A 24,217-nucleotide genomic window follows, 5' to 3' on the forward strand; every position below is an offset into this window, starting at 1 on the left:
ACAGGAAACGGTGCATGGGAAATGACTTCATGATCGGATCAAACGCTCTTTACATGACACTAGTCAATAACTCGTCAACCAAAAAACTTACTAAACTTTGAATTCATATGAAATTTCTTAACAAGCATCCAACACTATTAAGAAGTTTGAAAGAACCTCTCAGTAGAATTTCTGTAAAAATTCCTGACTATTGAACATTTAGTCAATGAGACTGTGCGTGGCTGCTGGGAAGTTAGACTCAGCGTTACATTCATATTTGTGACCTACTCCGCTCCTTAACACGAAAATGAAAAAGCTGAAGATTTATTTGACATCCAGTTCCAGCATGACGATTGAAAAGTAAAATAGAATGCAGGACCAAAAAATAGATTCGTGACTTACAAATTTAACAAATGATACACCATTTTTTGTTTTCAGTTTAATAAGCTCGTAATTGTATTCAGCTTCTTCGAAACTGCTCGTGTTACCAAGTATACCGTTTTGTTATACGCTTGCGGGGAAAATCACAATTTCACAAGAGTTGCAGGTGAGTACTGGATTAATGACTAAATACAAATGAACAAAATTTAAACTTAAGACGAAAGAATCGGAGAAATATGACATTAATTCGTTGTAAGCGAGGGAGAAAGAAAAATATCTAGCTTCCCTCGAGGATTCGAACCTCGACATTCAAATTTTATGATCTAAAGCTCAAGTTAAAAGCTACAAAAGACCTCGTTAGTGAGTCAAGACATACGCTGGGTTCGTATTTGACAAAACTTCCCGCATTCTCCTGGCATCTGAATTGTCGAGAACGTCATGTCTGAAAGTGGATTAAGAAAGAGAGTAAAGTTCAAGCTCCATCGTCAAATGAAGAAATTAAAAACATCGAAATCTACGGGTTTAGAGATTGAATCCTCGAAGATGCTTAGATTCTCTTAATTTTTTATCCGTGACGGATAAAAAGATTTTTCTTTATTCGACCCCGAGAAAAAAACTTCTCCTCTCTCTTTATAAGTTTGAATTCGATGAAGGAATTATTTCTCAATGCTGACACTAAGATAAACATAATAAACATTGAGGTAGCTGATTTATCTGCCCAAGAGAGATTTATGAAACTACAGCATGGCTGATTCCAGTGTTATGTGCACCGCTTGTGCTCCTGGTACAATAACAGTATAACTCGTAGGTTGTCTTCATCCTTGTCAATTCAGTTTTATATGGCAGAAACTGTCCTGCTCAGGAGAATTGAAAAATAGACTTTGATTGCGGATGGCCTGTGTCCTCCATTGAAAGAAATATAACTGAGCCTAAATCGCAGGATGAAGTAATAGGAATACAGAAACATTAAAAATATACACACAATTCAAGAGAAAGAACAAAAACAAAGAAAAAGACGAGCACGTGAACTTTTATGAAGTAGAAGAGTAATTTTAATATCTAAACTAAACATTTGAAGAGATTTGTTATTTACTCGTGACAAGGGATTATAGACTGATCTATTGCTCGTTAATATGAAATCTTTCGTGGTTTTGTCGAAATTTTAGTAAAGCAAAACGTATTATTCTTGATATTTTCAGGCATGTAGAAATAATAATGACAACTTTTAGAGGATAAACCGATTCAGAGGATGGCGGTTTAACAGGTACTAAACAGTTTTCATATTATAAATTACTATAGTATAATTGTTCCGATGATTAGTCTCAGGGATTATTCAACAATATTCACTGAGCCTGTGGCGAATAATTGTTAATCATGACACGTAATACCCCGCAACTGGACAAGCTTGATTAGAGCTTAAGAAGGCGTAAATTCGGCCAAGTTCCTTCTCAGGATTGTTAAGGACCGAGACCATGGTTTCGTCAATGAGGGATATATTATACAGAAAAATTATTTATATAAACCAAGAGGTTACCAAAATGAATGAAACTGCGAGACTCGTTGCAGTTTTCTTTATTTTGACTTATAAGGAGATATACTCGTGGCTCCTTTGTATTTAAAACTGCTGGAAAACGTTCTATATTTGTGAAACAAAAAAATGTCTGGTTAAGAAATTACAAAGTGATGGACCGGCTACAAGCACATCATTTCTTTTTTTCGACTTCAATGTGGGAAATCCTGAGAGAGCACATCACATCCTCTCGTGTGGCTGATTCACACACAGCTGGATTCGCCTTAATCTTGTTCGCTCGTGGGTTACACCACATGAAAATAACAAAAAAAAAGACGGGAAGTTGGGGTAATGTGATGAAGAGCGAGGTGACATAAAAATGAAAACTTTCACCCCAAAAATTTTAATTATTACGAATTCTTGATCATGTATGAAAATGAAACTTCGCCAGCGTTACCATTTATTTATTTATTTATTTTTTTGGAAGCTTTGCAAACATCGTTCGACCTCCTCAAAAATTACTATTAATTTTTTCTTCAACAATTTAAACTACTCATCCAAAAGGTGATTTGTCGTATTTCGCGGTTTGGTCGGAATTCGGTTTTGGCGGGAATTCTCTCTCTGCGCAATGACGAACTACATTAGCTCATGTGTTTACTTCGGAAGGTAAACATTTAGGCTCTGAAAATGCTAATGGTTGCATAGAATCCTGCTCCGAACAACGCGGAGAATACCACGCCTGTCTAACAAGAGAAATTTCCTTATATTCCCTTTAAAATTAAACAGCAACAGATTATTTTATGTCAGCAATACATTTACAGATATTTTTTAATTTCTCCATAGTTTTGTGATATCTGAAGGTTTTTCCAGTTTTATTTCGGTTTCAAATGCTCCTATAATGTGGCAGCAAAGTGTCTCGATGGCCTACAAGATGCGAGAACCAGCGCTTGGTTCTCCACTTACTTTTGATGTGTAAGCAGATTATTGTTCTCGATAGCCAGAAGGCCGATGCAAAGATAAATATACAGCTCCTAAAATACCATCTTATTCAGAAAATTCTGGATCATAATAAATTACAAATGAAAAAGGAAGACTTTTCTCAAAACACATTTTGTCACGGGTTAGTGGCTTCCGGTCATTCATGATTACTTAGCTCTCTTCAGAAGAATATTTGTGGAATATATTGTTCGCTGGAGCCTTTTTCACACTTTGGAAAAACGCACTGATAACTCTGATTCACGAGAGCTATGGAAAATTCGCTAGAAAATACGTAAACCAAATGAAATCTTACTCTCGCTCTAATTAGTTGATAGTTATGTTTAGATGATCGTATGTAAACGTGTTTCTTTGCATAATAGGCTGCGGGATTTTGGAAGAACTCGTGACAGCTGTGCAAACCCTTGACTGCGTTTTGAGTTTGTAAAATGCGCCGTACAACTCGAAGATTCAACAACCTCGTTTCACGGGAAACCCACAGGCATTACACTGCTGTCCGTATCCGGAGAGTGGGGAATTTTTTAAGCAATATCCCATCACAACAGCATGAGGGAGAAAACATTGAAATTCTCACTCTTTCGTTTTATCTAAGTATCAGAGACAAGTTGGTTTCCGCCTTTCTTTTTGTATTATTTTCATTTAAGTATCCTTTTTTGTTTCGTGAGGATGTTTTCAAGCGCAGTAAAATTCTATTCTATTTTATTTCCAGCTATGGCGGAGAGTAAACTTCGGACAACGGGAGAAGGACTGGATTTGAACAATGAGATTCGGGTCACAGGTGAGAGAGAGCCATAGAAAAACACTGCTACATGGTCATTTTGAAGCGGTTGTGATGTTTAGTGATGGAATAGTTAAGTACATCTTTAGTGGGCATTATCAAGAGTGGCAAGTCTGGGACTGGAAGTACAGCGGTAATCCGCATAAAGATTCAAAATGGCCGATGACATCACGGAAAAAGGAACTGAACGCCAGTTTTGACCTAGCGCTTTTCAAACTCGGTCGTCATAATTTGAGCAATTCGCATGGACTATAAATGAATTTTTATGCATAATAATTCATTTTAATGAAGTTTTATTTTTCATATTTTTGCGTTTTCTCTGGCAATAGTAATAATGTTTATCAAATGATCGAATTTCAGGGACAAACGAAAGGCAAGTGACATCAAATGACACCAAACTGGAGGTGTACGATGATCCATTAAGAGGTGAGAAATTAGATTCTTTAAAAGACGCCTCGGTATGGTTTTTAACTAAGCACATTTTTATTAAATTTTTTTACCTATTCTGTGAATAACTTTTGAAACAGAAACTATATGTTCGAATTTCAAACTTTATCACCAGAACAAACACTGAATTTTTTTTTTGCGTGGGTCACGAACGAGCTGTCAGTGCGAGGTGTACAATTGTATACATATACATGGAATGAAAATCATCATTAAATCTATTACCGCGAGAAATAAAAGAAAAATGTAATGAAAAAATTAGTATCGTACTCAGTATCAGGGAGGGATTTGAGTCAAAATCAAAGAAAATGTCGAGAATGCTTCTCATTTACACCACGTGCACTTTTGCAGTTGCATTATAAATTATGAATCACTACTCTTGCTAAAGATATCCTGATACAATTTAAAAACATTTGAGATAAAACACTTGCAAATAAGGTCGAGAGGAGACTGATCGTGGAAATCAAATGGACAATAACGTTTGCAAAAAGTTTTATCTGTTCTGCGTTCTTTCAAACACACCACACCATATATGGCCAGAGTTCCCGAATTTCATTGGTCTGGAGACCATTTGAAGTGATTCAAAACATCATCTTAGAGTTAACGGTTTATAAAACTTATAGATATCAGTGGGGTGAGGGTTAATGGTCGGCGGGCTCATGTATACAGTAACCGACTGTTCAAAAAGAACGAAAGGCCTGTAAAGGATAGGAATTAGAAAGGGGATCTAACGACATAAAAACGAAACCTTGTTAAAACGAAATCATTAATGTTAAACCGGTGTGTTTTCAGATATAGCAAGAGTATGTCTCGAGGAAGGTAACAAAGAATACAGACAGGAAGAACATCAAAACGCGATAAACTCCTACTCGGAAGGTCTTCAAGTGAACTGCGAAGATATACGGCTGAACGCCAAGCTTTATAGCAACAGAGCAGCAGCTCATTTCCATTTGGGTAAGAATCTTTTTAAAACTACTAAATTCTTCATGGAATGTACTCCGTGAAGTTAATGAATGTACATTCTGCACCCATTTTAAACGGGATTTTATCCTCGCCTGCTGTCTTCCCTGCCATTTTTGCATCCTTTTATCGCATGAATATTGAAATGAAACTGGCAACTTTAATATTTCACGTCGATCGCACACGTGGAAATTCTCCATTAGGATGAAATTCTCCTGCAAAGTTTCATCGCAATTGTGAGATATTCTTACCGTAAATTATGAAAAGTATACTTGCCAAATAAATTGCAAAGCAACTAATAAGAATATTCCCACACAGGTTCGAAGACCAACATCTCAGGACTGTTGTTGTGCGGAGGTTTATCCGTTCTGTGGTTAAAATTAATTACGCGTCTAATTCACTCAGTATAACATCTTCCATTTCGAATTGTTGCGTCTCAGCCGGCTTACGATTATATCAAGCTAAAACGGAACAATTTAGTTTATGATGGTTACCCCTCAAAAAGTGCGTATCCTTAAATCAAGGTGGTAATCCTCTTAAAGGGCGTCATGTCCTCCCTCGCCAGTCGTTGTGACTCATATTCTGCTGACTCAACCACCGAAATAATGGCTCGGCCATCTGCCAACTTAAGAATCAATCACTTTTTTAAAAGACGAATTTTATGGAGAAAAAAGCAAGGAATCCTCTCAAAAGATGCCCGGAAAAGCAATCAAATATGGTCAAATATAGTCTAAAGCGAAGAAGAGCTATAGAAAAACCGAAATCCCCAGATCCGAGTAATTATTTTTTTTTTCATTGTCTTCAAGGTTGCAAAGAACAATACTTTTTCCGAAACACATTGTTCCCTAAGGAGAATTGAAATAATTTGTAATACAGCACTCAGGAAATTCGGGTATGCGTCGGCTTATTCAGCATAAGAAGGCAACTCCAGCGATGGACTAATATGATACCAAGGAAGCGTAGAGCTGCTTCTTTGATAAGTAAACCACCAACTAAAAATCAATATTTGGAGAATTGCCCTGAGATGAACTCTGAGTTTCTTGTGACCATACTCAGTTGCCAAGTTTGAAATATCTAAAGGATAAGAGGCGAAAAACGAAGGTGTTTGACCACATTCTCTTAATGTCGTAGGTAAATTCCCGCGTCGTAAAAATCTGGGTCAAAATGTGAACCTTATCTCCCCCAATTTTACCCGATAAAATGATTTTCTTCTGGTTTTAACTAAGGCCAAGTCTAGGACAGGTATAAAGACGGATACGTAAATTGGCACGTGATGACGACTGACACTTAGTTCCTGAATTCCTTAGGAAACTACGAAGAATGTCTCAATGATGCAACAGTTTCTGTTCAGTTGGAACCCAATTTAATCAAAGCTATTAAGAAAGGTGGGTGTTGCAGTCAAAATTCATCAAACCACTTTTCTGTGGTTTCTTCAAGAGAATTGTATGGATTACGGCAGCTGACTGTACCTCGGGTATCAACAATAACTGGCCCGTGAATGTTTGCTCAGTAGATAAAAAGTGCAAGTTAAGGTCAGTGAGCTATAAATGAAAATTAAACCAGTAATGGTTCATTTACACCAAAGATTAAACATGTTTGAAGTCGTTTTGTTAAATACAGTTTAAATTTTTTCTTCATAGAATTAGTATAAACCGATGTTAGTCGACTTCACATATAACATATTGAAAATGCAAATAAGCGATTGTATGAATTCTATGGAAAATTCAGTTTTTCAGTCCTCTCTTTCTGGTTTTCATTTAGTTAAACCCGGTTTGACTAAAGATGTTTTGCTCATGTGAATGGGGTGTGAGACGATTTTCTGGCTACTTTTATATGTGGATAGTAATTAATTAGATACCTCACGTCATTACCTTCTCAGCCGCCAGTGCTTGCGTGGAGCTTTGCTTGTACAAAGAAGCAAGGAGCTGGCTACATATGGGATTGGCCGTATCCTTTAACGAGTGTTTCAAACGTTATACGCAAAGAAATGCAAGCAGTTTTCACTAACACCAAGCTGAGCAGTTAAAAGAAACTAAAATATTTCAGTTATTCCAAAACATTTCATTTGACAGAAGGGGCATTTTATCTAATTCGCAGAACGCCCCTCATCAGTGTCTCTCTAAGAATATCAGCAGGACGCCCAAACCAAACAATGATTACGCCTAGTGAGCTTGTTAACACTTATATTGATATTCACTCTGGTAAGAAAATATTTAAAATAGGAAATCGTCAAAAGAAATCCACTTTCGACAGGTATGTCCTTTTCTAAGGTTTGTTTAGGGAATAGCGCATGTTTTTTAGGGGTGTTTGAGAAAAACACCGCGAGAGCGATTTTCCAAAATTCTGCAAAATACCACGAGCTTCCATTAAAAGAACGTCCAGTGACGCTGACATTAACCCCAAACTGTCTGGCTTATAGTCCGAGTCGTCATTCTTTCTGAGATAAAAACTTCTTCAGATTCACATCAATTTCCTTGGCTTCGAAGCTCATAATATCCAGACGGATCCGTTTTTCTTCAGCCCACGTCGTCCGAACTGTTGGCCACATAAAGGTCTTTTTTTTTGGTGTTTACATTTGCTGCATTTTCTATAAATTCTTGAAGCTTTTTCGATTCGCAATCTGGAAATATTTCAGCCATTGTTTCAAAATTAGAATCAGTATCATTTCAGTTAATGTAAAAATGCAAATTTTAAATGTAAGGTTCTAGGATTTGACTGACATACTTATTTTCTCAGCGATTCACATACATGAAATGTCTCAACTTATAGAATTGTACCTCTAATATTTTTATTTTTATTGAAATTTGTACACATCTACTCATCAGTTATTTATTCTTAACCCATATAAGATTGAGAAGGATAACAAACCTCTGCTTCACTTACTGAGCAAATCTCAAACATTAATAGAGAGCCACGAGTGTATTATGGGAAATGCCAAAGTAGACAGAGAAAAGACCGAAGAGAGAATCCGTTGTAACCTTCTAGGAATAGCTCATTATAATCAAGGACAGTTCAAAACAGCAATCGATTACCATCAACGTCATCTAGAAATTGCTAAAGAAGTGGGAGACAAGGCCGGAGAGGGAAAGAGTTATGGCAATCTCGGTTGCGCTTATCATAGTCTAGGACAGTTCAAAACAGCAATCGATTACCATCAACGTCATCTAGAAATTGCTAAAGAAGTGGGAGACAAGGCCGGAGAGGGAAAGAGTTATGGCAATCTCGGTTGCGCTTATCATAGTCTAGGACAGTTCAAAACAGCAATCGATTACCATCAACGTGATCTAGAAATTGCTAAAGAAGTGGGAGACAAGGCCGGAGAGGGAAAGAGTTATGGCAATCTCGGCTGCGCTTATCATAGTCTAGGACAGTTCAAAACAGCAATCGATTACCATCAACGTCATCTAGAAATTGCTAAAGAAGTGGGAGACAAGGCCGGAGAGGGATACAGTTATGCCAATCTCGGCTGCGCTTATCGTGGTCTAGGACAGTTCAAAACAGCAATCCATTACCATCAACGTCATCTAGAAATTGCTAAAGAAGTGGGAGACAAGGCCGGAGAGGGAAAGAGTTATGGCGATCTCGGCTGCGCTTATCGTGGTCTAGGACAGTTCAAAACAGCAATCGATTACCATCAACGTGATCTAGAAATTGCTAAAGAAGTGGGAGACAAGGCCGGAGAGGGAAAGAGTTATGGCGATCTCGGCTGCGCTTATGATAGTCTAGGACAGTTCAAAACAGCAATCGATTACCATCAACGTCATCTAGAAATTGCTAAAGAAGTGGGAGACAAGGCCGGAGAGGGAAAGAGTTATGGCAATCTCGGCTGCGCTTATCATAGTCTAGGACAGTTCAAAACAGCAATCGATTACCATCAACGTGTTCTAGAAATTGCTAAAGAAGTGGGAGACAAGGCCGGAGAGGGAAAGAGTTATGGCAATCTCGGCTGCGCTTATCATAGTCTAGGACAGTTCAAAACAGCAATCGATTACCATCAACGTCATCTAGAAATTGCTAAAGAAGTGGGAGACAAGGCCGGAGAGGGAAACAGTTATGCCAATCTCGGCTGCGCCTATGATAGTCTAGGACAGTTCAAAACAGCAATCGATTACCATCAACGTCATCTAGAAATTGCTAAAGAAGTGGGAGACAAGGCCGGAGAGGGAAAGAGTTATGCCAATCTCGGCTGCGCTTATGATAGTCTAGGACAGTTCAAAACAGCAATCGATTACCATCAACGTCATCTAGAAATTGCTAAAGAAGTGGGAGACAAGGCCGGAGAGGGAAAGAGTTATGGCAATCTCGGCTGCGCTTATCGTGGTCTAGGACAGTTCAAAACAGCAATCGATTACCATCAACGTGATCTAGAAATTGCTAAAGAAGTGGGAGACAAGGCCGGAGAGGGAAAGAGTTATGGCGATCTCGGCTGCGCTTATCGTGGTCTAGGACAGTTCAAAACAGCAATCGATTACCATCAACGTGATCTAGAAATTGCTAAAGAAGTGGGAGACAAGGCCGGAGAGGGAAAGAGTTATGGTAATCTCGGCTGCTCTTATGGTCGTCTGGGACAGTTCAGAACAGCAATCGATTACCATCAACGTCATCTAGAAATTGCGAAGGAAGTGGGAGACAAGGCCGGAGAGGCATCCTCACTCTGTTCTCTTGGAAGTTATTTTGAGTGCCAAGGAAATCTCAAGAGGGCTTCTGACTGCTTTCACTCTTCTGTAGAGGGGTTTGATAGTATCAGGGCTGGTCTGCGATTCAACGATCAGTGGAAGATTTCTTATCGTAATCAGCATAAAAGTGCATACACAGGCTTGTGGCGTATAAACCTAATTCGAAATGAATTTGTCAACGCTCTTCTTGCCGCAGAAAAAGGACGTGCTCAAGCTCTAAAAGATCTGCTAGAAGCAAAATATCAGCCCCGATATTCTTCAAGGAACAGCGTCTCGTTCCTTACCCTGAGTTTTGTTCCATTAGGTACGGTTTTCATAGCTATCAGTGGACCGTGCGTTTACTACTGGGTTTTCCTTAGCGACGATAATGTCCAGTTGAGAAAGGTACATGTCAACAATTATAAGTATGAAGAGGAACTGGAATTTTTCATCGAGCAACTGAACAGAACTGCCTTGAAGGAGATCAATTCAAGAGATGCTGTTAAATACGAAAATCCTTCCCATGACTCGCTGAAAGCAGAGGAAGCAGCGAATGATATGATTCAAATTGATGTAAGGAACTCGCAATTAAGTGCTCTACAGAAGCTTTATCACATCATCGTTACTCCTATTGCTGATCTGATCGAAGGAAACGAGCTTACGGTTGTTCCTGAGGGACCATTTTGTCTTGTGCCTTATGCAGCATTGGAGGACTCGAAGTCAACTTATCTCAGTGATTTATTCAGAATCCGCGTGCTTCCGTCTCTGACGACCTTACAACTAATCAATGATTGCCCAGCTGACTTTCACCTGAAGAGCGGTGCATTGCTTGTTGGCGACCCATGTTTTGAAGAGATCATCTATCAAGGAAGACGGTTGGTACAACTTCCGGGAGCAAGGAAAGAGGCGGAGATGATTGGACGAATCCTCAGTATTTCCCCTCTCATTGGAGAAATGGCAACAAAAGATGAAGTGTTAAAACGACTCTCATCAGTGGCTTTAGTACACATAGCAGCACATGGTAAAATGGAAACTGGTGAAGTTATCCTGGCACCAAACACCACAAGAGAAACCCCTCAACCTCAAGAGAAGGACTATCTACTGACGATGAAAGATGTCATGGAGGCTGGGCTGCGGGCGCGACTGGTTGTTCTAAGCTGTTGTCACAGTGCTCGTGGGGAGGTCATGGCCGAGGGTGTGGTTGGCGTCGCCCGAGCATTCTTGGGTGCTGGCGCTAGAGCTGTTGTGGTAACCCTATGGGCGATTGCAGACGAAGGAACCCTGGAGTTCATGAGTTTATTCTACGATGCACTTGCTAAAGGCAAGAAGGCAAGTGAAGCTCTTAATCAGGCCATGAAGTGTTTGAGAAAATCCGAAACCTTCAAGGAGGTGAAGTACTGGGCACCATTTGTACTCATTGGTGATGACGTCGCACTTGATTTCAACGACATCTAGTCGCTGATCCATGTAATTATTCTTTTCATAACATTTATGCATTGCAAAGTAACTTTAAATCCAAATTAGAGATACATATTTGATCATAAATGCTTTTTTTGTTATCTTGCTGTGTAAAGTTTGGGAGTTTCTTTTTTTCCCCAAGAAATTGAAATGCTTTTAAATTGAGTGGGCACAGACTTTTTCTTAGATAATTTGATAGGAGTGAAAAACAGTTTTCTGCTATAATAATTGTTGGGCAGTTTATCGTTTCATGTCGTAAGGCCGAATGAAAAATTTTAGATGATCTCAACGATTCTCCCTGAATTATAATTTTTTTTACTTTTCAGTTAAGGCAGTGAGAATTGGAGCTGTATCATAGAAAAGACAGAACCCAAGAAAGTAAAAAGTTGCCCGCAAGCGTTCATATTTGGAGCAGAAACCACAAGGTTACCTATAAAATCTCTGTAAGAGTCCTCTACTGAGAGCAGGAGAAGCGAAAGAGCCTTCAAGAGCCCATATGGATCTCTGTTTTTGCAAAAGTTGATTCTCCACGTCTTAAATGCTCTTATGAGCTATAAGGATTTTGGACACGCAGAAGAAAAAAGACTGCATTTTTTTATTTTTAATGAACTGTTCGAACTAGCTTAAAAGTAATTTTTTTAAATTAGTGATGTATTGAAATCATCATCACATTTTTTTTATCTAAAATGAACGAGGTTGTTATCTGTAAACAAGTTTTAGGTGTTATATTTACGTTCAAGTTGAAACACCTTGAAAACGTATTCCCAAAATGTTTTTGCATTTTTTTTTTTCTCAATCGGTTTTTGCCTTAAGGTTTATATAAAGTATTGCAGCCACATGCGTGTGTAAATATTTCCATAGACGTTGAAAAATAATTGGTCGTTTGGTCGTTTGATTGTTAAATTAGCTTAGTTACAGTCGAATGGAAATTTCAATTAACTTATGGAGGAATTTTTTCCAGTTTTAATTAGTTTTTGTGTCACGAACATCAGATTTTTTCAATCGGTTTTTGCCTTAACGTTTACATAAAGCTATTAAAGCCATATGTTTTCGTAAAGATTTCCATAGAACTTGAAAAATAATTGGTCGTTTGATTGTTTGATTATCTTAGTTTCAGTCCAATGGAAATTTTAATTAACTTTTGGAGGTATTAGACCTAGTTATAATTAGTTCGTGTCGAGAACATCAGATTTGTTGGAATTAAAATGGCACAATTTTTTAAGACCTGTATTTAATCCTAGTATTACCGATACTACGACAGATTTTTCCTACGCGTTTGAATGCTATAAAGTGTTCATGAACACTCTGTTTACGCGAATTTTCCAATTGCAAACCGAGAGGCTGGTCGGACAAGCAGGTTCACTGATTTGGCTCAAATTTTGCATGTAGACTCGGCTAGAGGTTCTAACGCTAAATGGATATTTTAAGATTGAACGGTCATTAGGAGCCCCTCCAGGACACGGTTGTAAAGGCGCTGGTCAAGACGCTTGCAAAGGCGCTTGTTAAGGCACTTGACAACACCACACTTTAATGAATGCGCCAATTCTCATTACTTGTAGTAGGAAGTCTTCGGGTGTGATTGGTTCCTTTAAGAAAACTCATGGCAATCCAAACCCATGACTCAAAAAAGTCAACAGGAAGTCTATTTGAGGAGCACGTGGGAGAAATTCAAGTTTGAAATGCGGGGACATATTCTGTGCTAGAGATATGCCCAAAAACCGATAACTTTCTACCCACAAAATCAAAGAACACTTTTCTCGTCAATCAAAAACCGTCCTTTCCCGAAAATCTAAATAAGTAAATATAAAGCGTAATTAACATGAACAGAAAGTATTCTATGATTTTCTTACAGACAGTTTTATTTTCAAAAAGTTCTGACATCAGAAGATTTCCTTCACGCTATATGGTGTTCAAGATCTGATTACAATTCTGTTTTTCGCTCTATCTTCAACAGCTCAACCTCAAATACCAATGTAGCGCCCCCTGAAAAGATAAAATAATTGGCGTACATTCATTTTAAGTTGCGCTTTGAGGAAAAAAGTTCATGCCGGAATATGATTGAAGAAGCCCTTCATGTATCCCACAAGGAAAGAACCCCTTACACCTTAACTGGCCTAACATCAGTATGGGTATTTTCCACACTGTTCACTCTACATTTCCTAGGGTGTTAAAAGGAAAAATTTTGTGTAACAATCAAGAGCTTCTTTAGTTGGTGATTTCCTTTATTCTTGTGACCTTAATGTCTGACTCAGGGCTGATATTATTTAACAATTATTCACAAAAGTGGATGCAAATAATTGTTTTAGCAGGTACCGTACAGATACCAAACATTTAGTTTGTTTCTTTCAATATAGCAAAAAATGGTCAGAAATTAAACTCTTGACGTGCTGTGTCATCGGCTGCTGGAAGGTGATTAGTACTTGCTATTCACTTTCAAATAGCCAATCAGTGCGTGTGAAAAGTACTATTCACCTGTGTGGTATATACTAAAGGGAGATATTAGCTGCTGGTAACTTCTAGGGGTCAAAGTGTTAAGGGATTTTTATTTGCCACTTTACAATTGCTCATAGACCACTTGGTTTGTTGCCCTGTGTTTTGCATTGTCATGGTTACTTCAAATTTCTCTGGTGACCTTAGGTTAAATACATAGTTTAAGAGTGTACTGAGACAATATGAATTATGAGCAATTAATACTTCAAAATAATTCCTTAAATAAGATAGTTGTAGTTTTGTGGTTTTTCCTTTTTTGTCAGATTATGTGCAAACTTGCAGGCTGTGAGGAGGGACTAGCAGAGTGTTGATGAACAAATCTGTGGGGGAAGTGGGTGGGGTGGCTTTGACACCATGCTTCAAAATCAAATCTTTCCAGATTTCACAATTTCAGAGGTTGGTATCAATGTCTTCGGTGTTCATGTAATGCTCTGACTCAGCATTGTCTCTGTTGACCACAAGCTGTTTACTCACCTGGGATCTTAGGGGGAGCTCCTCTGTCCCCATAACCTGCACAAAAGAAAGAAAATTCCTCTTAGTATAGCAAAAACAGCTGAAAATTATTTTAATAAGAATATGACTGGTAGAATTCTTGCATAATTCAGCTTGCTCATATGTAACAGATAAATTATATCTACATAAGCTTGCATTTCAAGCAAGGTAAGTTGCCCCATTATCAATCCTACTAGTATCTACTGGCAACAATTCCTACTCACTGCATTGGACGTAAATTATATACTTAAATATCAGAGCAGGGATTTACCAAGGTCTGATGGGATTACAAGTTTCCTCTTTTCTCCTTCACACATACTAAAAACAACACGAAAAAAAAAAAGTTTCAATCAACAATAACAACAAGAAGTTTATTTATACCTTGAGTAAGTAACAGCAAAATGTTAAAACAGAAAAGCTGGTAGCTGGGCACCAAAAAGAACTATAGGAACTAAACCATATGTCAGTCAGCCTGTCCTCATCATACCCTTAGGCACATATGATCATAAAAAGAGAACGTCACTGTTGCCTATTCTTCCCTTTCCTCCTCAGCTCTTCCCAGCTCACCCTATTCTCTTGAATCTCTTTTTCATTGGCCATTGTTAGTTGCTGTACTAATTAAGTGACCATTTAACAGTGTAAGATAATACTTTGTAGGCTAAAACAATACCAAATTAAATGACAACCCTTTGGCTTAACTCTACTGACTAAAAATATTTCATTTTTTTCATAGTTATTGAAATTTTTGCAATAACTGTATTTCAAGTTGTCAACAAATCAACTGATGCTTTTCAAGATTGCATGAAAAAAGGACTTCCAAAGAGGTTGGTTTTCATGCTTTGTAATTTAATGTCTATAAGTAATTGAACAGGTTAAACCACAAGGGTAAAAATAATTTTATGTTGCTGCTAGTTCCACATTTGCTGAATGGTTTGAAGCCAGTTTATTAGTAACTGTTCAGGTTCTCTTCAGCCTTAGCTATAAGTAGAGAGAGCAAAAAAATGTCAATTTTATAGACCCCCAATACATCTATACCTGCCATGTTGTGTGGACTATGCTTGACACTTCATGCTTGCACACTGAACATTGAATCACTGGCCAGAAATTCTCTTACACCAGACTACTAAATCCAGACCATTTATCCATAACTCATATGCACTAGCACTTTTACTACAAAATTCACCCCAGCTTTAACAAAATTAAGATAAGGAACAACAAGGTTCAAAAGCTTGCTTTTCACAGTTTACTTTTCTTGTATAGTTCGGTACAGTTCTGGAAAAGTTTGAGGAAGTAGTTTGAAAATGTAAGTAATGTGGAGAGAGGAATTTATTGTGTATAAATAAGACTTAAAAACAAATGATGAATGGTCTATAGTTGTAACTTACTTTAATAGTCCTTGATCCCATCCTGTAACAAAAATTAAATCATGACTTATTAAATAATAAAAACACTTCTAATATAACCAGATATCTTACATTATTACTCAACTGCTCCCAGAGAGTACAAATAATGCACAAATTGAGTACAAATATCATGTGAAATTGCACAGCTGTTTAGACAGTTGGTTATTTTAAAATGTAATCCAACAAGAACATTACAAGACCTGTCCCAAACCACTCCTCTATTTGCTTTGTTTTCCCTGCCTTATAACAAATGACTATAAAATAAAACAGTTGGGTAAAAAAAAAACATATGAGATGTTTGAGGAACTAAGTTAACTATAAACATTCTGAAACCTAAAGTTTATCAAACCATTAAACCCAATGCTTGTTAATAAATTAAAGTAATAGATCCCCATAAGCTTGTGATGTCCAAATGTTTCTTGCCTTCTCCCCACTTCCCACATGGGGCAATTAATTGGTAAACCAGTAGAAAGTGCAATCACTTGCTTAAATGCATAATATCACGGCAAACTACAAATATCAGCCCGTTTTGCACATAGCCATGCATGCTATATCACAAGTATCCACCTTTGATAACTTGTCCCACTCCTAATGTAAACACGAATGGTTCTCCTCAAGGGATACTGCTGTCAAATTGTGTCCCGTCCCTCAGAGTACCCTAAAAATCAAATAAATTTAAACACACAGAACAAATTAACACAACTCAAGTTTGAAGGAAACCTTTTCAAGTTGTGACCTTTCTCTTGCAGCTAATTCAAATTAACTAATTTTGGGTTATGAATGGAAAAAATTTTAAAAATTCTGTATCAGCTGATTGAGTTCAATTTCTTCATTATAATTGGTTTACAAGTCATGTTACCTGAGGAAACCATTTTCTCACAAGGAGTTGAGGAGGAAACATTGCATTAAATTATTTCCCTTGTCTTTGATAAATATCTTTAAATACCCTGTAAATGAACCATGCAAGCAGAAACAAGACCCTCTCTGTTATGCATGTTTGACACATTAGTCTATTCCACAAAAAAAGGAGTAAAAGTTCACAAAATTAAGTGTGACACTGTTGAAAATTAAGTGAAACATACTGCTGTTAAATTAGTGAAGTCAATTTATGCCTGGTATATAGTTTATCTCACTGGGCCTTTTAAACCAGCCAAGAATCAAACCAACATGAAAAAGTGAATTTTCCTTCCTCACTGTCATACGATTAATTCATTTTACAATGAACATAGCTAGTAAATTTGTCTGATCAAATTCAATTGCATGAGTTTGCTTCATATTCCTATTGTGCACGCTCATGACGTCAGCAAACAAATCCCTCAGAGAATTTTGTATTCAATCAGAAAATAAAGTTCAATTACACGCATGAATTCACCTGTCAGTTTTTTGACCAATCTAAGAAATGATCATTTACAGCATAACAAAATGTTTTCTTGAAACAAAATTATCAACATGCTGAAGCATAGCAGAGGGAATCTTAACCCTTTTACAACATTTAAACCATGTGTCTGTGGTCTTTGAAAAAAATTTACTCATGCTCATTTATTCCAAACTGCAGGAGAAAAATTGTGATTACATATTAATAATATACATGAAAAAATACGAGAAAGCTTATAATAATTGTGCAGAAGCAAAGCATGCGCATCAAGTGCAAAAATAATTTATTCAAAGCCTGCAAATGACATTGTACATTTGGTAAAAACAACCACATACAATCAAAACAATAATATGCAATGGTATTTTCCCTTCTTTAAGGCGCAAAAAAATTCAAAGTCCGGCTAAACATTTCAAGGAATTGTTTAGTCTGGTTTGTTACTTCTTTGCACGGAATTAACCCTCTTCTGCATTGAATCACCTATAGGCTGCATTTACCTTAACCAATCGCAACTGAGTAACTTTTTCATGTATCTTATTATTGCATGTAATGTAACAGTAATGTGTGAACCTTCCTTGGTTCCTAATGCGTGTCCACTGACCTACAACCATGCAAGATTTTAGGGGACTCCAAGGAGACAAAAGTAAGTTTTGAGTGGGATTTTTGAGAGGATATTCTAAAAATTATCCTTTTGAGACACATTCAAACTGGCTCTTTCCCGTACTCATCGGATGGAAAATATTGGCTCTCAATCATGATGCACGGACTTCCCACTCAGTCATTAAGTAAGTATTATGATCTGTCAAATATTTTTGCCATTCACAGCTGTTTACAGCCAATCAAATCAGAGAAATGACATTTTCACCTGTGGAGAAAACGTTTTGTCCAATCACAAAGAACCTGTCAGAAGTACTGGGTTTTCAATGAGAGAAACCCTGTATTTGTTTACAAAATTTATCATGAGAAAAGACCAAACTCAATGCTGACCACCAGGGCCCTTTCCTATCTTAGTATCAACTATTTAAAGGATTCTGGTAGATGTTGGTTTAAGGCAAGTGCAATGGGGGTGAACAAAGCTGGACTTGATGAGAGGTGACGGCTCATCAGGGTTTTTGTTAGGGCCGGGACACCGGGACCTTTACTCGGCTATTTTCACGCTCAGTTTGTACTAAAACTCCTGTGGAGACTATGGTCAGCCGACAATTTTAAATTTGAACGTAAATTACGGTAAAATAAATAAAATTTTGTATTATTTCTCTGCTTTTGGGTATGTTTCTTTGTGATAAATTTTCTGCACGTGCAGCTAATTTGGAGTTCGTGACTTGAGACGTTATGAAACAAAACAGACGCATTTATCGGCACTTCCAAAGTTCGTCATCGGGGTATCGAATAACCTCCATTCGTGAGTAAATGTGTCAAAAATAAATAGTGTTACAAAACCTGAAAGCCTCGCGAGAAAAAAAAATGCGTATTTCCGTCGCGGTTTCTCATGGTGTTGCGACAGACAACGGCAATAAATTCAGCTTGTTCCATCGCTACAGTTCAGTCTAGCATTTGCTCTCGAGAGAAAACAGTCAAACAGCAATTCTCATCTTTGTGACAACGTTACGTGACATATCTACCTAAGCCTAATCAGAGTGTTTCTCCTCAACAAATGCTTACGGAAGATTCAGCGGCCAGCACATCAACCGCACCTCCGAGCTTCAACGAAGCCTAGTGTTCCCGATATCAATGCTACGCGCGATATGATCAATGATCTATTCTCAGCGGACGAAGTTGTGCACAGTTTTTACCACTGCACTGAAACTACGTGCAACTACCAGAAGGAGAAAGGAAAGAAAAAATTTGACCATGCATGGATCTTTCGACGCGATTTAACTTACGATGCAACAATTTTCTTTTCATTAAAGAGAAGGGTATGTACTGTCTACTCTGCAGACTTCACCAGGCAAAGGGCAAGCACAATAAGAGTGCATCATATGGAATGGAACCCGCTGTACGTTTCCAGACCTCAGCCAATATAAGAACAGAAAGTGTGCAAAAGTAGCCTCAAATGCACCCATTTGGGCCTAAAATTTTCAAATTTTCCCGGGGGAGGCCCCCCGGACCCCCCCAGTGGGCAGAGCCGCCATTTTGGTCCCTCTTACTTAGGAAAAGTTCCCTGTTACTAAAAATCTTAACAAAAACCCTGCTCATGAACCACAGCACAAGAAAGACACCACTTCAATACACACAACTGACATATTTGAGAGAAGCATGTCAAGCATTGAGGTATGATTGTCAGTTTGCTTTTCATTACTTGCAAACAGCTTATTTCTATCAGCTTTGAAAACTTCTCTATCTTCAATTAAAAAAGAAAAAAGCATTTCCCATGAACATTTAAACATTAAAGACATAAGCAACCAGCAACAGGTTTTTCCACTATATTGAGAGCAGGGAGAAATGAAACATAACATAACATTCTTTTTTTTGCTATATTTTGAACAATTTTAATCATTACAATATAATGAAATCCCCCATTTTGACCCTTTTAGTCTCACTGGTGATCTAGAGAGAATTTCTCATTACACCATGAGTACAATATCAAACAGACAAGTAATGAGAATAAGGAAAAATATCAATTAGGGGATAATCGGTTGATCCAATTCCAAATCCTCCAACCTAACAGCACATAAATTGTTTGGCAGACAGAAAGGAGAATTACTGATGAGATCTTCAGAGTTAAAGGGTTATGTAATCATATGCACCAGAAAGGCAGCAAATAAATGTAACATACTCCAGTAAAGTGTTCTTATTTACAATGAAGTTTCAAACTCATTAAAGTTAAGTTGACTTCATGATTCAGATTTTAGTTCAAGAAATGTGTAATATCTCTTTACATGGGTTAAAAGAGAATGCCATTTATGAATTTTAAAATAGTAAATGCCAAAAACTTTAAGATGGATTTATTTATTATCTATTCAACGAGATTTTACTCTTTAGCTGGCACACAAAGATATAAAAGACCCTTTGTAAAAAAAACACAGAGCAATAAAATTAAAGATTCAGGAGAAGCATATGACATCAACTAGTTTACTGATGTTCTCACCTGAATTCAGTCTGGAAGGAGAACTCTGCAACACTTCTGTTTTATCATCTCACACTTGAATTAAAACATAAAATTTAATTATTTGCAGGCAGGTTAAGGAGGAAATTAAAGAAATGGATATATGTTACATAAAAAGAAATCCCTTAATATAAAAATAAGGCAGAAGTATACTACCTACGTGTCTTTGCTTCTGAATACAGCTTTAATAGGTATCTTTAAAAGGCAATCCCTTGCAAAATGGCTTTTGGAATTCCTAGGAATTCCTAGGATTTTCCTAGGAATTCCTAAGAATAAAGGTGTGAATTTTCACGGTAAATTCGGACTGGGAATTCCTAGGAATTCCTAGGAATACCCAACCATAACAACTCTGGTTCTAAAAACCTAGAAATTCCTAGAAATTCCCAGAAATTCCAAGTTTAAAGCCAACAGGACTTGGAATTCCTAAGAATTCCTAGGACTTCCTAGGAATTGCAACTCAGAGAACCAATGACTTTCCCTGAAAAGCTGTAAATCTAAAAAATTCCTAGGAATTTCTGGGAATTTTTAGGAATGTTTAAGAATTACTGGGAATTTTAAGCAAAAATGTGAGGCTAATGATATAAAATAAATACAATGAAATTTATTTAGAAGCTTAATTAAGGCTTTCATGTAAAATATTTTTGATTAATTATTAACATCAATGTGTGGTAATATTAGGATGGAATTTGATTTATTTTTCTTTTCTTGAAAACTTCATACGGATTAATCCTCAATTACAGCTATTCATACAAAATAGATCTAATCAATCATTAAATTTGGTTTGACACAAATTGTGAATAAAATCTGTTGATTCTTTTCCATAAAATACAATATCTTAAGTTATATTTGAAAACCAAGCACTCTTGGGAGTGAAGGGGCTAATTACAGACAAATAAAATTGATTTTTTGATTAAAATCTTGTTGTAACTGTAACAATAAATTTGAATGAAGTTATCCTACACCGAAAACTTAGCTGCTGTTTGTACTGTTTGTATTTTTTTTCCTGGGCTCACAATGAGTTGGCCTTGAATGAGGTTGTCTACAAGAACCTTGACCATTTTGTATCTGGATTCCTTGACATCTGAATTTGAAAAAAAAATAATGTATTAAAATATGTATATTTAAAGCTCAGACCAGGCTTTTAAGATGGCTATGAGGAAAAGGGCATTCATTGGATTCTCAAATTGAGAAATCTCTGTTATATTGAGTGACTTTTATATTGGAGTTAGTACATCTCTCTCATGGATTTTACTAAAAAAGGGCTGAATACATTATTTTGTTTTAACCAAGGAGGGCTTCTTTATGTACTAAGGTTTGTTTAATAACATTTCCTATTATGAATCTTGAATGTTCCCAAACGTGACTAAAGGAATCTTGAAACCTTACAGATAGGTTTATTTCATTGTAATTCACAAGCTTAAGAAACTGCGGCATGCAAGTGACCGATTCGATTCTCAGAATTATTCTAGTTTCAGTTGCGCCGAGCGTTATGTAAGCTTAATTCAACCCGCTACATCTATTCTTTTATAAGATTTTAATCACGTAACGAATATCGCAATTTTTACTCACCACAAACTTTCAAAATCGTAGCTTTACAGATGGCCACTCGGTCCTTGTTTGTACCAATCAATATGTCAACTGTTGTCCCTTCTTTTAACTCCACGGCGCCAACGACTTTCTTTTCTTTTACAACACTCACGCTATTCTCGTTTTCCCATTGAACCACAATAAAAGCTATCTTTAGAAATGTTATATAAAGCAAAACAGTTGAGAAAAGCGATCAACCGATGAAAAGTACATTCAAAGATGAGCGCCAAATGGAGTCTTCTTTGTTTCCGATCACGGGCATGATCACGTGGATCGTTTAGGACTTGTCATTGGCTAGCAAAGTGAATCCGCTGGCTTGCCGATTGCAGTGTTAAGAGAAGCGCACAACTTTATTCTGACTTCTTCAACCGGTTCTCTGCTTCTAAAAGATGGTACCTTGGTGATATAAATAATGATGTGAGCTCACTCTATGTAGAAATAATCGACAAGAATCGATCGTATTACAAATGCACGATTTGTGGCCGAAAGTTGTTGAGGAAACAAAGACTCGAAACTCACTTGAGTTGTGTTAATGGCAAAGGTGAGAAATAACACAAGCCAATCAAAGTTTTGAATGCGACTACAAATCGTCTTTTACCCTCATATTTATAAAAGAAGGATACCACATTCGGAAGTATAAGAGATACATAGATGATCCCAGTGTACCAGTACCTAAATCTACAAAGCTTGACCGTAGCAAGCGTTCAGCAACACGTTCCAACACCGCCATCTCGATTCCTCAGTCAGTCGTTTCCACTGAACTTAAAGCAGTATTGACAACAGAGTAGAGTGCGTCTTACAAAGGAGAAACATTTGTACAAGAGACAGAAGTAGCTATATGCGATTACAGAGGTGCGTTGGAACTCTGGTCCACAAATAGTTATGCTCTGCCTGAAGTATAAAACAATTTTGTTGATAGCTGACAGACAGAGAAGAACAACAAGTAAACTTAAGAGCTGTTATTATTGAAGTGTGACTAGCACTTTTCATTTTTATATAAAGAAGGACTTGTAATATGCACCAAATATAAAAGATGTAATATTTTTTGGGAGATCCAGTGATTGGGACATTTAAGAAATTAAGTTATGAAAGGAAACTTGGTTGGTACTTCTCACTACTAACAAGTCTTGTTGACAAATATTTTCAGATCAGAGTTTCAAATAAAGTAAATTGAAGACGTCATTTAAAAGGTGTTTTTTCTCAAAGGGAACATTGACTACCTCTGTCTTGTCTGCATGCCAAATGTTTGCAAAGTGTGTGGATGATCCACAAGTATTGGAACTCTTACAAAAATGTTTTGTAAGAATAAAAACAGCAAAACAAATTACAGCAATTAGTCATGAAAATAGAGCAAAAACTGAAAAAAAAAGCAGCAACAATAATCATGAAAAAAGAAAGATTAATTAGGTGTTGAATTTGTTTGTCTAAGGCATGAAATTTCTACTAAAAGTATTGTCAACAAAAAGTCTCTGACAGCGTTTGAGGCAACTGAGCTTGACTGTTCCAAGGTTTTCTAACAAAGGCAACCAGTAATGTAGGTTAGGGAAGTAAGATAACAATGTAATTATTGTTAATTATTGTGGAAGTTGGTAATTTCCATTTAACATAACTGACAGCTGGTTCATGAGAAAATCCATATTAATGTAAAGATTTATTAAAACTTAGTTTGAATAATAAATTTCATGATTTTTAAGTTATAAACATGTACATGTATGTATATCTCTTGGTAAGTTTTGTATAGCATACCACATGGGGGGTAGGAACCTTTATTGTTTTTTTGTTTTTCGGTCCTCAGTCATATCCAAGCCCTTCTCAGTCTTTTCTTTCGCCATATTTTGCAGAAAAGATGCCGCTGTCATGTACAACTTTCAATCATTTCACAAACGCACAAAGGACTGCAACGTTTTTCTAAACTATTGAAATGGGCTCATGATATTAATCAGCGTTGAACTTTTGTTCTCTTCCAAATCCCTCGGTGAACTATTTCCAACCTCCTTTACTGTCCATTTAATGTAATCTGTTCTGTAACCTTTAGGACACCTGAAGCCTAAAACAAATCCCCTTTTCAGGTGGTATGTCCCCTTACCATATTTGCCACAGGAGGGTGTCCTCTTCCCATGGGACGAAAGGTAATGGCAATTCATGATTACTCCACTGTTAAAGGTTTGATTCGTAAGCATTTGCGTCCTTCCCAAGGGCCAGTTATTATTTACAGATGTTGAGAGTGTATTGATCCAAATTCAATATCATTGTCGTTATCATTAAATTGACACTGCAAACATGTCTTATATGAGTGAGTTGTGGCAACATTATTTGAACAAACCTTGCCGGTTAGCATCAGGAATAAAGTCACGCCAAAGGACCAACAGTCCACAGAGTAAGTATAAGACTCTCCCATGATCATCTGTAACACAGACTGAGTGCAGTTCATTAGCATTGCAAAAAGTGTTTTAACAATTCAACTGCATGAGCCTGATTTGAAATATCAATGCATTAACATGGGCGTGGTCAGGGTCTTCTGGCAAGGGGTCCTTCTACTCTCTTTTTGTCGGAACTGAGGGCGGAGAGGCATTACAAAATATTACTATCATAATTTGTCAAATTTT

General features: G+C 37.1%; 2 protein-coding genes across 3 annotated transcripts in view; one reads left to right on the plus strand and one right to left on the minus strand.

Moving 5' to 3' along the window:
* The window catches only part of LOC149042272 (peptidyl-prolyl cis-trans isomerase FKBP2-like), a 40,957-nt gene extending 17,560 nt beyond the window's left edge, over positions 1 to 23,397 (minus strand). The window contains exons 1-3 of the mRNA XM_089212793.1: positions 21,594 to 23,397; positions 21,038 to 21,105; positions 20,007 to 20,269 (exon numbers count right to left, since the gene is read on the minus strand). The gene's annotated coding sequence lies outside the window, so the exon portion shown is untranslated. The remainder of the gene's footprint in view (positions 1 to 20,006; positions 20,270 to 21,037; positions 21,106 to 21,593) is intronic.
* Positions 136 to 12,466, plus strand: LOC149042274 (uncharacterized). 2 transcript variants are annotated; one of them, XM_089212780.1, is made up of 9 exons: positions 136 to 526; positions 1,560 to 1,624; positions 3,576 to 3,644; positions 4,005 to 4,070; positions 4,881 to 5,042; positions 6,356 to 6,433; positions 6,928 to 6,995; positions 7,898 to 11,170; positions 11,488 to 12,466. In XM_089212780.1, exons 3-8 carry the CDS (start codon positions 3,578 to 3,580, stop codon positions 11,156 to 11,158), a joined length of 3,702 nt encoding a protein of 1,233 aa, XP_089068906.1. In that variant the 5' UTR covers positions 136 to 526; positions 1,560 to 1,624; positions 3,576 to 3,577; the 3' UTR covers positions 11,159 to 11,170; positions 11,488 to 12,466. The 2 variants fall into 2 exon arrangements, with proteins under 2 accessions (XP_089068906.1, XP_089068905.1); XM_089212779.1 differs by having other exon boundaries at positions 1,560 to 3,644.
* Positions 23,398 to 24,217: the final 820 nt, after the last annotated feature.

The sequence above is a fragment of the Pocillopora damicornis genome, chromosome 7 (assembly GCF_964200805.1).
Source record: "Pocillopora damicornis chromosome 7, jaPocDami1.2, whole genome shotgun sequence".
In the NCBI taxonomy this organism is placed as follows: domain Eukaryota; kingdom Metazoa; phylum Cnidaria; class Anthozoa; order Scleractinia; family Pocilloporidae; genus Pocillopora; species Pocillopora damicornis.

Excerpts from the sequence above, each read along its gene's own strand:
- LOC149042274 (XM_089212779.1), top strand. The coding sequence starts at position 3,533 with ATGTTTTCAAGCGCAGTAAAATTCTATTCTATTTTATTTCCAGCTATG. Across the intron at positions 6,434-6,927 it reads AATCAAAGCTATTAAGAAAG|CCGCCAGTGCTTGCGTGGAG; the intron begins GTGGGTGTTGCA and ends TTACCTTCTCAG. Across the intron at positions 6,996-7,897 it reads GGCTACATATGGGATTGGCC|ATTGAGAAGGATAACAAACC; the intron begins GTATCCTTTAAC and ends AACCCATATAAG.